The 13327-nt window shown below is 40.4% G+C and overlaps 1 protein-coding gene across 8 annotated transcripts in view; it reads left to right on the top strand.

Moving 5' to 3' along the window:
* Positions 1-11730, top strand: part of LOC309492464 (GTPase IMAP family member 7-like) — a 46996-nt gene extending 35266 nt beyond the window's left edge. For 3 of the 8 annotated variants that reach the window (XM_082161459.1, XM_082161460.1, XM_082161457.1), the window contains 3 exons: positions 3061-3130; positions 8255-8289; positions 8412-11730. In XM_082161459.1, the coding sequence (XP_082017585.1) occupies positions 3061-3130; positions 8255-8289; positions 8412-9514 (1208 nt within the window). In that variant the 3' untranslated portion in view covers positions 9515-11730. Of the gene's footprint in view, positions 1-292; positions 367-3060; positions 3147-8254; positions 8290-8411 lie in introns of all 8 variants that reach the window. The other 5 variants (XM_082161462.1, XM_082161463.1, XM_082161458.1 and 2 more) reach the window with 3 other exon arrangements.
* The last annotated feature ends 1597 nt before the right edge of the window (positions 11731-13327 follow it).

Here is a 13327-nt window from a genome sequence, read left to right as displayed (position 1 = left end):
TACAATTTCTGGTAAGCTACGCTTTTTAATTATTGCTTGACACAAATTTCACGATTTCAATTAAATGAAATTCTTGTGATTTAACTTAAAAATAGACTAACTCAAATTAAATATAATGCGTTTTTTTATTATAATAACAACTTTAGTAAAAATATAATAAATATGTAATATAGTACACATATTTAGCAAAATACTCTCTATAGCTCTATCTTTCTAGCCAACTGCTAGCCCATATTATGGTCATTAAATGGCTTTCCTGAGGTAACTGTTATGTGACATAATTGTTCTCCAGCTGTTTTATTGACCCCTTTCCGCGGATGAAAAACACTGATTGATCGATATCATGTGTGAGGAATATACATTTCGGTAAGTTGTACTGTATCTTTAAAAAGTGTTCATTCGTGTTTATTTACTAGCTAGAGATGATCGGTTCACGTGCCGCTAGGGATCTGTCACGTCACATTTACAAGCGCCCAAAACTGTATTTATTGTTTGAATTTCGTAATAAAAGTGCCAGAATCTGAGAGCTGAGATGTTTTTATATCATAAGTAACCTGCTCTGTCTAGTCTGTCGGTCTCCGTGTCCTCTTTGCTTCGCGATTTTTCTGTATATGAGAAAATGGATGTGTGTTGTGCGTGAGAGCGTGTGAAAAGTCTCAATCGTGTGAGTCTCGCGGTGAATGCGTGAGTGTTGGCAGCTCTGTCGCTGTGATCAGCTGTTCGGATGTTGACAAACTGGTGGAGAGGAGGGGATGTTAAACCATGAATACGTTTATAGAGAAGACATAGATTTGAATATTTGACCATGTTTTCCCAGCTGAGTAATCTATGTTTTTGTAATGATGGACAATGATGAGAAATTCTTTCTTTCTTACCCAGAATTTTAACAGTTTGACAGATGACAGAACTGTCATCGCCAGTGGCCCATGCATATCGACTGTCACTAAAAATCAGTGATAAAACGTGAGGAAATGCTAGATTTTCTTTATAGCTGGCAAAGTTAAAGTCTAATGAAATACACTGACACCTTATTTTTGTCCTTTCAAAAGTAACTGAATGCCCTGCTACATATATTAGCCCAGTGGTTCCCAATCCTGGTCCTGGGGACCCACAGCTCTGCACAGTTTGCATGTCTCCCTCATTTAACACACCTGATTCAGATCATCATCTCGTTAGGAAAGAGCTCTGAACTGAACTGGGTGTGTCAGATAAAGGAGACATACAAAATGTGCAGAGCTGTGGGTCCCCAGGACCAGGATTGGGAACCACTGTATTAGCCTACAGTAATTATACTTTTATTTAAAACATATAAATTCACATGTATATATATAATTATGTCATTATAAAATATATATTTGTTTATATACACACTATAAATGCATATATTTGAAAATTATTCCGCCTAAAAAAAACATAGCCTAGATCTACGTGCCCCCTAAACCCACATAATAAAGATGGACAGTGACATAGAAATTTGCACAAATTAATCATACGTTCCATACAATTGAGGTATTATCGAAATATCTACATTTTAATAACGAGTGATTATTTAACAAAAGGCAAGTAAAACGGTCAGGGTTACATTTTAGACACACACACATACACACCTCTGAAGCGATAGAATAGTCCTCGGGACCGCATCACTCGCAAGACGAAACCTGCATTGCTGTACAAGACCGAAGTCCACCATTCTCCATTTGAGTGGTTGCTACACACACATTGTTTAGATGTGTCTGTGGTTGATGGCTGGAGTCTAGTCCTGGCAGCATCGCGGGGAAAGATGGCACAGTGGGGCGGCAGTAGCTCAGTGGTTCATGTAGGTTGTATACAAACCAGAAGGTTGGTGGTTCAATCCCCGGTTCCACTTGACCAAGTGTCGAGGTGTCCATGAGCAAGACACCTAACCCCAGCTACTCCTGACGAGCTGGATGGCGCCTTGTTTGGCTGACATGTGAATGCTTTCGGTGAATGTGAGGCTATGTAAAGTGCTTTGGTGGCCATAGGTCTGTGAAAGCGCTATATAAATGCAGTCCATTTACCAAAGATGCACTGGAAATTTTGCACCACTAAAACAAACGCGCGTCCCATCATTACCTCTCTCATCTACTACGCGATATCATAGTTTGACATGTCTGTCATTGGAAAGATCCACGTGGTGTCATGAATAATTAAGAGGCAGTGTCTTCTCATTGGATAAAAAACTCAGTCTCATTAATAATTATGAGACACCGATGAGTCATCAAAGTACTATAGTGCTCTGTGACGTCACAGCCTGTGACGTGGACACGATGAAGATTTTAAACCCAGAAGACGAAAATAGCGTATAAAAACAAAAATTTAACCATTTTCCCTCTACTATTAAATCTAACAGATGCTAACATTGTCTTCAATGGTGTTCAACACACATACCTCTGTTAAAATCTCAGAAATTTTGGTTTAGGGTGTCATGACCCTTTAAGGGTCTGGCATTGAGTAATGAAAATCGGCCAACTCGAGGGGCGGCACCAAGCATGCATTTGACAATCTCACTGCACGCAATTGGATAACACTACGACCAATCACTGTCGTGATTGCGCTGTCACTAGCGCTTTGTCATCTCTTTAGCTTGCCTCTGGCCCGCCTATATCAGATACACCGATGTGATTGGTGCAGCTCGGCTACAAGGGCATAATGAGCATCATTACTCAATGCCAGAGTAAACTTGCTGAGCAAATTAAAACTGCTCTCGCGAGAACTCTGGATTTCCAGCAGAGAGCTGCGAAAGATGTGCAAAAATGCATAAAAATGCATAAATCACATATATATCACATGGAATGGATTGTCATATAATCTCACACAACCTCTGAGTTTTGGATCTACCTATTTGCATTACAATTGTGTACATAAAAAAATAATAAAAAAAATAAAAAACTTATTTGGACCTGAGGCTGTATAAATAAGTTTTGTCTGTATGTGTTTGAGAGAGAAACTCTGGCCTCCGGTTGTGACTTATTTTATTCTCTATAAAATGTCAATAGAGCAAAGATAAATAAATATATTTGTTGTGTGTGTGTGGCACAGACAGCCAGGACTGGGACTATTGGACTATGGGCAACAGCAACAGAAAATGTTCAGACATGTCTACTGAGAGGTAAGTGTAGTATCAGGTTAACTACTGGGGTAGGAACCTTGTGTAGGTGGTTGTTGAAGGGGGGATCATTAAAGCCGTGGGTTCAATGGACATACTGTGGTGATCCTTGTGTTGAGCCTCCTATAAAGGTTATGGTGTGTACCTATAAACCACATAACATGGTGTCAGAAGCAAAAACGTGATATTAACGGACGTCGAACAGGCTAGTTGTTTATTTGTTTTCTCTCTGCCGATTACCGAAAGTTTGGGGGCTAACGCTAATGCTAGCGAGCTCACGGACGGCAAAATGAATCAGTTTCAAGTTTCCCCACCAGATAAGTTCACATTTAAAGCCGAAGACTGGACAAAATGGATTAAACGCTTCGACAGATTCCGCATTGCATCTGGATTGGAGACACAAGCGGACGAAAATCAAGTGAATGCACTGATTTACACAATGGGGGAGGAGGCGGAGGATATACTGGTTTCCCTGCACCTCAGCCCAGAGGAAGCGAGTGAGTACGACACAGTTAAGAGAAAGCTGGATGCTCACTTTGTAACACGCAGAAATGTGATCTTCGAGAGGGCAAAGTTTAACCAGAGGCAGCAAGAAATGGGCGAGTCGGCTGACAGCTTTCACACAGCGCTGCACTGTCTAGCGGAGCACTGCGGATACGGGGCTCTGCATGACGAAATGGTGAGAGATAGACTTGTTGTGGGTCTGAGAGATAAACGCTTGTCAGAACAGCTACAACTCGATCCCGAACTGACTCTAGAGAAAGCAATTAACAGAGCTCGACAAAGCGAGCAGGTGAAGAAGCAACAAGAAATGCTAAAAATGAACTTCAAAGCAGATATTAATAACGCTCAGCTTGACAGCGTAACGGCGCACGCACAAAACAACCCAAGCCACAATACAAGCAAACAGAAAAAAAAACTGAAGGAAAGACAGGCACAATGCAGCAGATGTGGTGACTCAAGATGGCATAGCCAACAACAATGTCCAGCTAAAGAGGTAATATGCAATAACTGCAGAAAAAAAGGACATTACGCCAGAGTGTGCAAAACCAAAAGGATGTGTGAAATGCATGTAGCTACAGTGGTTAAGGACACTGGTGAGGAAGTTGCATTTCTGGGTTCACTGTCAGCGGACGCAAATGACAGCCCATGGATGACAGACATACAGGTGGATAATCTCAATGCACGCTTTAAAATTGACACTGGCGCAGACATCACTGCTATATCTGAAATGCTGTATAACCAGGGCCAGTTCAGCAGGCTGGAGAAGTCAACGAGGGTTCTGCTGGGGCCAGGAGGGACTCGTCTGAATGTGAAGGGCAAGTTCACAGCCACTCTCAGTAAGAACAGTAAAAGTACTAAAGAGGAAATTTACGTTGTGGAGGGGCTGTGCACACCACTGCTAGGCGGGCTTGCTGCAGTGGCACTGCAGTTGGCCGCCAGAATAAATAACGTCAGCCTGGACTCCAAAGAGACAGTAAAAAGGGAGTTCCCTAAGCTTTTCTGTGGACTAGGTAAAATGGAGGGCGAGTACAACATAGTACTGAAACCAGGCGCTCAGCCTTTCTCCCTCTCAACTCCCAGGCGCATCTCCCTCCCACTCCTGCCAAAAGTTAGAGAGGAGCTGGACCGTATGGAGCAGCAGGGAGTTATCTCAAAAGTGGAGGGACCCACTGAATGGTGTGCGCCTATGGTGGTGGTGCCGAAACGCACGGGCAAGGTGAGAATATGCACCGATCTCACACAGCTGAACAAATCAGTTATGAGAGAGAAGCACCCCCTCCCCTCAGTTGAACACACTTTAGGACAGCTCGCTGGGGCCAAAGTGTTTTCAAAGCTAGACGCCAACGCAGGCTTTTGGCAGATTCCACTGTCCAAGGAGTCAACTCTGCTGACCACTTTCATAACTCCGTTCGGACGGTATTGTTACAATCGCCTGTGCTTTGGGATCTCGTCAGCACCAGAACATTTCCAAAAGCGCAAGGCATCAGGCGTCAGTGCTGACCCTGTTAAAGTGAGCGCTGTAAAAGCTATGTCAGCACCAAGTAACGTCAGCGAGGTGAGACGCTTCCTGGGGATGACAAATCACCTGGGGAAGTTCCTGCCTCACTTGGCTGAGAAAACATGACCACTCAGAGACCTGCTGAAAAAGTCCAGTATGTGGGCCTGGGGGCCGCAACAACAACAGGCCTTCGATAACATAAAAGAAGATCTGACGACACCCCCAGGGCTCGCATTGTATGACCCTAATGCTGAAACGCTTGTCTCCGCCGACTCTTCCTCATATGGGATGGGCGCCGTTCTTCTCCAGCGGCACACAGACACAGAGTGGAAACCTGTGGTGTATGCCTCGAGAGCCCTCAGCAGCACTGAGCAGCGATACACCCAGATCGAGAAGGAGGCGCTAGCATCAACATGGGCCTGCGAGAGGTTCGCAGAGTTCCTCATTGGGAAGAGTTTTCACATTGAAACCGACCACAAGCCCCTGATTCCTCTACTAGGCTCAAAGAGCTTAGATTAACTTTCTCCACGCATACAGCGTCTGCGCATGCGATTAATGCGGTTTGCCTACACCATATCACATGTGGCTGGCAAAGACATTGCTACTGCGGATGTGCTGTCCCGAGCTCCTGTCAGTCACACTGAAGAAGGATTGCAGGAGGAGGAAATCAACCTCTATGTTGACTCTGTTGTAGCGAATCTCCCAGCTACAGAAAAGAGGTTAAGAGAAATTCAGAGACACCAGGACGACGACTCCACACTCAAGCACTTGAAGAAATTCTGTGTCGAAGGATGGCCAGATAAATTCTCAATTAACAGAGTGTTTCAGCCATATCTGCAATTTTCAGGTGAGCTCACAATCCAAGATGGTCTACTGTTGTATGGCAGCAGAATAGTCATCCCAGCATCACTTAGGGCGGACATTCTGTCCAAGCTGCACGAGGGCCATCTGGGAATAACAAAATGCAGAGAGCGAGCTAAGCATTCAGTGTGGTGGCCAGGGCTCAGCAGAGAGCTGACAAACATGATAGAGAAATGTGATGTGTGTAGCCGTGAAAGAGTACATTTCAAAGAAAAGATGATGTCTACTGAGTTTCCGCCAAGACCATGGTCCACTGTAGGAGCGGATTTATTCCAGATAGACAACAAACAATACCTGGTCATCGTGGACTATTTCTCCAGATATTTTGAAGTAGCCAAACTGACATCTACAACATCTGGAGCTGTGATTGATCACGTCAAGTCTATCTTTGCTCGTCATGGTATACCTGAAGTGGTCCGCTCAGACAATGGCCCACAGTTTGCATCTGAGATTTTCAGACAGTTCGCACAGGATTGGGGTTTTAGTCATGTGACATCCAGTCCCCATTTCCCACAGAGCAACGGGGAGGCGGAGCGTGCTGTGAGGACAATCAAAAGTCTCCTCAAGAAATCCAGCGACCCTTATCTCGCCCTGATGGCCTATCGAGCTGCTCCCCTGGCGAATGGATACAGTCCCACTGAACTTCTGATGGGGAGGAAAATAAGAACGCCAGTTCCTGTCATTCCATCCAAGCTCAACCCAGGGTGCGCAGACATGGATAACCTGAAAAGGACAGAGCAAAGGTACAGACAAAAACTGCGACAGAATTATGACCAAAGGCACAGAGCACGCAACATGCCGTACCTTCAACCCGGTGATCATGTGTGGGTCAAAGATACAGTGGAAAGAGGCATGGTGGTGTCTACTGCCGGCACGCCGAGGTCATACATCATTGAGACGCCCGGGGGCGCTCTGCGAAGGAACAGACACCATCTTTCACCGACCCCTGTGGCTCCTGGAGAACCTGCTAACTTAATTGAACCAGCACCCGAGAGCACAGTTCCTGAGGACACACACACTCCTGTCACACCCGGAGCACAGTGTGTAGCCAGTCAGCAGTCTCCTGTGTGTGAAAGACGTTTCCCAGCCCGAATAAGGAATCCTCCGTCTTACTTGAAAGACTTTGTTCGTTCTTAGGAGTGGCACCTGAGTTATGGGGGAGGGCAGGGAGTAGTTGATTGTCGCCAATTTATGTTGTTGATAAAGTGTTTACAGAAGCACATGTTCATAGTACTTCACAGCCAAACTGTATGAAAAAAAAAAAAAAAGAACCATAAATGTGTGTTACGGCTGTTACTGATCTTGATCGTCATTTTAGTGATGGTATGGGTATATTTTCAGTATAAGTAATCGGAAGAGCCTTCTGTTAAAGTTTAGAAATGCTCTTAATGTTATTTCTGTTTCTGCATCTGCACATGGTTTATCCTTTGCTTAGAAAGGGGGATGTAATTAATAATTATAATTCGTTACATTTATATAGCGCTTTTTCTGAGACCTCAAAGTGCTTTACATAGATGGGGGAATCTCCTCAACCACCACCAATGTGCAGCATCCACCTGGATGATGCGACGGCAGCCATATTGCGCCAGAACGCCCACCACACACCAGCTTACTGGTGGAGAGGAGACAGTGATGAAGCCAATAAGTATATGTAGTATCAGGTTAACTCCTGGGGTAGGAACCTTGTGTAGGTGGTTGTTGAAGGGGGGATCATTAAAGCCGTGGGTTCAATGGACATACTGTGGTGATCCTTGTGTTGAGCCTCCTATAAAGGTTATGGTGTGTACCTATAAACCACATAACAGTAAGAAGTTCCTCCTTTTGAGAATTGCATTAATACTTGCAGTGACATTAAATATATTTGTTTTCTTCATTGATTTTTGTTGTTGTTGAAATCTTACTATCCAATGCATTTTACTGCATTCTAAAACATTACAGGCCTATTGTATACTTTAGACTCCAGTTTCAAAAGACTCATAATTCAGTTCATGTTTATTTGTATGGCTTTTTTTTTCTTCAGACAATGCATGTTTCAATCCTTCAATGACATTAATCAAGAACTTTCCTTTTAAATCACTTTAAGCCCCATGAGCAGCGTGCTGAATTTGTGTTTGCAACCTGTGTGAAATATAATATAGTATAAAATAGTGTTTATAGTTTTGAGATTTGTATGCTTTCTAGGATATTTGACTTGATTTTAAGCAATTTAGAAAAACAACAATAATATAACAATATTATCCTGAATATTATTTCTGAAATTGCAGATATGCAGCTCAGCACTGTACACGCATAATGAAAGGTAAGAACAGTGTTAATTAAAACAGGCTACAATCAAATCTGTTTAATATGCATTAACATGCTATAGGTTTTTTAACAGTATTCAAAAGACTTTTTACTTACCAGTGTGTCTTTTTCAAATAGAGTCTAAACCTGCAAGAAAAATAGTTCTTCTTGGAAAAACAGGAGATGGCAAAAGCAGCAGTGGAAATACAATTCTCAGTGAACAAATCTTCAAAACTAAATCTTCACCTGAATCTTTAACAGCTGAATATAAATCAGGAGTTGCGATGGTTGATGGAAGAACAGTCACAGTTATCGACACACCTGGAATCTTTGACACACGTCTTGATGAGGAAGTCATCAAATCTAAGATCATTAGATCCATTATTGATTATACTCCTGCTGTTGATGCCTTTGTCATCATTCTAAAAGTTCAAAGGTACACAGAACAGGAAATACAGATTCTGGATAAAATTGTTAAATGTTGTGGAGAGGATACCTTTAAACGTGGAGTGGTTTTATTCACTCATGGTGAAGATCTAGATGGTCAAAGCATCAAGGAATTTGTGAAGAAGAGTCCAAAACTGCAGGAGCTTGTTGATAAATGTGGAGGCCGCTGTCACGTCATTGACAATAAACACTGGAATGACTATCAATTAGGGAACAACAGGGTTCATGTGATACATATGCTGGAGACCATCGACAAGATGGTGAAAGAGAACGGCTGCTACACCAATGAGCTGATGTCAAGTGTAGAGGAAGACATTCAAGACGAGATTAATGGTATGGACACTATTCTTTTGACTCCAGAGAAGAAGCGAGAGGCAGCGAAGAAGAAGGTTCATAATAAATATCTCATAAGGTTTGCAGGAGTGGCTACAGGGACTCTGGTTGGTGCTTTACTGGGCATCGGCGTCGCAGTGGCATCTGTCGTGGCTTTACTGAAAGCGGCTAAATTGGCAAAATCATTTAAAGAAATAGCCACAACTGTCCCTGGATTAGCAGCAGGAGAGGTGGAGGCAGGAGTAGCAGCTGGTAGAGGAATCGCTGCAGGCGTCATATTAGGAACTGCAGGTCTTGCAGGAGCTGTCGGAGGAGGAATCACTGGATACAAAGCAGCAGAAGAAGCTGATTCTGTGTGTGACGCCATTAAGATGGCAGCCAAAGCGAACTATGAGAATGCAAAAGAGGTTGTTAGAAAGGCAGAACAACTGCATTCTAATGTTTGTAAGAAGCTTCAATAGAATTCTTCATTATGAATGAAATACATAAAACTGCTGTTGCAAATTCAATATCTCCATTTATAGTTTATAGAACATTCGAACATTCGTACTCCTTTGCGAAATTGCGAAAATTTGAGCAGTTATTATGTCTTCCATTATATTTCCATTGACTGATTCAGCGATGCCAATCATTAGTGAATTATCCATTACTGTAAATTGGTCGTTTCTCTCCAGTAATTTGGTCTAGCGCATTTGCAATACTGTCTGAATCGATTTGCATTCGTTCGGGCCGCTGTCTCATTGCATCATCTATAGCGATTCGATAACCAATAATGTAACAGCACGGGATGAAATGGATATTTCCATTTCAAGAACTGAAACAAAAAGCAACATTTTGATAGTCAAGTTTGGGAAAATTCAGCTACTGCTGTGTATATAAATAAGTGGCTATTGAAAAGTGTGTTTGTGTCTGTCTGAGCAGGTTTTCCATTGTTTTCCTCTGTGAACATGCATTAGTCTTTTTGCATTTCTTTGCTTTTTTGAAGTTTTCCTGTTTTAAAATGTTTAAAATTCCAATGTTCAACCACTGCAAAAATACAATGTTTGACACAGCATTATTAAACATACAATCTAAAAATGTCACAGTGTCTGTTGTGTTCCACTGGGTGTCACTAGAGGTCCCTTCCTTCCAGTCTCCATTCTTCCTGGAACCACATTTCCCATGATTCCTTGTTTGTTCCCATCACTTGCGATTACACCCAGCTGTTTCCATTTATGTTGTTAGTGTCTGTGCATAAATACCCTGTTGTGTTAGTTCATGTCACGGAGTCATTATTGTAGGTCATTCGTCTACACTAAGGTCTGTTTCTAGTCTGTTCTTGCTTTTGTTCTTGCTTTTGTTCTTGCTTTTGTTCTTGCTTTTGTTCTTGCTTTTGTTCTTGCTTTTGTTCTTGCTTTTGTTCTTGCTTTTGTTCTTGCTTTTGTTCTTGCTTTTGTTCTTGCTTTTGTTCTTGCTTTTGTTCTTGCTTTTGTTCTTGCTTTTGTTCTTGCTTTTGTTCTTGCTTTTGTTCTTGCTTTTGTTCTTGCTTTTGTTCTTGCTTTTGTTCTTGCTTTTGTTCTTGCTTTTGTTCTTGCTTTTGTTCTTGCTTTTGTTCTTGCTTTTGTTCTTGCTTTTGTTCTTGCTTTTGTTCTTGCTTGTTTTGTTTTATTGTTATTCTGACGGATTAAATGGTTTTCGACACTGGCATGGGCGACTACGATTCTGATTATTATAACTTAGACGCTTGCATGGATGACGATGATTTGGACTGCCCTGAGTACTGTGTTGCTGCATTTGGATCCACCCATTTCTCCACTAGCAATCATGACAAAAAAATCTTTCAGTGATTGCTTGATTTGGACATAGACCAAACTAAATGGCTAAAAATCCAACAGTTAATTTTACCTAAAATGTACTCGTAATATTCATTCTCATATCCATTTTCATGAACATTTTGCATCGCACAAACAAATTGTATGTTTAAAATATGCTTCATGTTTTTGTTACATTTCAATTAACATATTTAAGGACACATTTTTTATTTTTATATAATTGATCAGTTTCAATATTAAACGTATATCCTCAATTTTCTTCATCTTTAATAACAATGACATTTCAACACATGTTGGACACAATTAATCATACAAACAGAGAAATATGTTTTCACAGAATTCTTTGCCACAGATTGTATAAGGAGAGTTATTTTGTGTATTTTTGCGCAGGATTATTATCTGTTATTATGTTAATGTGGGATCTGTTATTGATTAAGCTGCATGCTTCTTAATTTGAAAAGCAATAGTGCAGTGATAGTTACACATGTATGCATGCGTTTTTAGTGGATTACTCATATATTGTTTTTTAATTGGTTTCTTCAAATTATTTGAGTTACGTTACTTTTTAGTGTACTCATTTTTAGTGGCCATGGTACTAAATGTAGTTATTCAGATTTACTTAAATTTTTACTTACAATTGCTAAATTCATAAGGTATAAGGTAACATAAGGTTTATAGTTATGAAGACATGATCTTGCTAATCCTAACCTTTCTGAGCCTGTTTGGGTTAAATTGGTTTTGCGTGTGCCTGTAATTACTAGTGACTGTTTAATTTAGTTCATGTCTCAAACACATTTGTAATCTTTCTCTCTCTTTTTTTAGCATTGTGGATAAATAATTTGTCTTCAATAAATTCATTGTTTTGACTGTGTCTCTCTGTCTCCTTCATGGTCATTATGATCTCTACTGGGCCAAACTGTTCATCTCCAAAATCCTCTAAAAGGTCAATAGAACAAAAGGCCTTATAAAATTTCCACTTCCAATATTGTAATTACGGTTAAAAATTTCTGAAATTAAACAAAGCAATAGTCACAACTCTATAAACGGCAGCAGTAAGTGCGTTTACATGAGGACATCTTTTGAAATGATGCTATGATCATGCTTGATCAAGCAAGATTAATGTTTTCAAGAAACACAAAGCAACTAACAACACAAATTGATGAGACTTACTGCTGATTTCTCACTTATGGTAAAGGGGTTTCACAAAACACTAACAGGATGGAAAGTGCTGACAGAAAATATTCTCAGGAAAACATGTTTAATTCTAATTAAAAGTTTTTAATTCTAAAAACAAAAATGTATTGTAGAAGTTAGTGCAGCACCTAGAGACACAATAACAATGAACCTCCACTCAAACCAGTAATATCATTACATATACTGTATAATAATTGTGGGTTAGTTATATTACTCATAATTCAATATGGGTTCTAGTAGGAATGACCCAGTTTTCAAAGTTGAGGATGAACTAAATAAATAAGATAAAAAAAAGTTTACATGGTTCATTGTAGGCAATCACAATTTGTCAACAAAACTAATTTAAAGCATTTAAGCAGAAGTCTTTAGATCAATAATTGTCAGATCATCAGAAACAAATTCTGTCAAATGTGTCCAGTCACAGGTACATCACCATAATGATGACTTCAAACCAAATCATTATTTCCAATAAAACATCAGGCAGGCCTCAAGTCGTCTTCGCTCAGTAAGAACATCTAATGTCATCCAAACCTTTAATTTACTCTCCCCAAAATAGACTTCAGTTGTAATTAATATTTTAAGCTTTGTCTCATTCTAATGCTCTTTAATGTGATCTGTTGTTTGTATTGTATTCTTGCAGTTCTGTAATACAATAAGGTAATCAGACTCTGAAGTACTGCACATGCACATACAGTATGAGTCCCCTTTAAATCACGAAAAATGCATCGGAATATCATGACGCAATTTTTCTTTGTTTCACAATGCTCAATTAATGACTGTAAACTGAGGTTGGTGTCTTTAGAAGAAGGATCTGTGATGAATTTGACATAAATAAATCACAACAATCCCGTATGCACAGCCGTTGATACAGGCTGCAGCGGAAGTTTCTTTGTGCTATTATTTGAAGCTTCTGCTTTTCAAACACAGAAGTGTGATGAAGGCATATTGTTTCTCTGAAAGATCGCTGCTTTTTCTAAATATTATTTCTCTGGTGATATCCCTGATAGGAAAACATACTGATAGCAACACAATCCTTCATGGTTTCTCTGATCATCTTGTTCTTTTGAAAAGAGTCAGGGCACAATAAGCGAGGCAGTGCCTCCTCAAAAATGAATTAAAGACATAATAATGCATAAATCATTCACATTGTTTACTTGATTAGAAATTTCATAAAGTAATGCATTTGGCAATTTTGTATGCACTATGAAAGTTTGAATGCATATAAAGTATCAACCAATGTATTATTTTCTTACACTTCATAAGAACTGT

This window comes from Leuciscus leuciscus, assembly GCF_965113295.1.
Source record: "Leuciscus leuciscus genome assembly, chromosome: 2".
Taxonomy (NCBI): domain Eukaryota; kingdom Metazoa; phylum Chordata; class Actinopteri; order Cypriniformes; family Leuciscidae; genus Leuciscus; species Leuciscus leuciscus.
The sequence above is the reverse complement of the archived record's forward strand: the minus strand, read 5'-3'. Positions and strand labels throughout refer to the sequence as shown.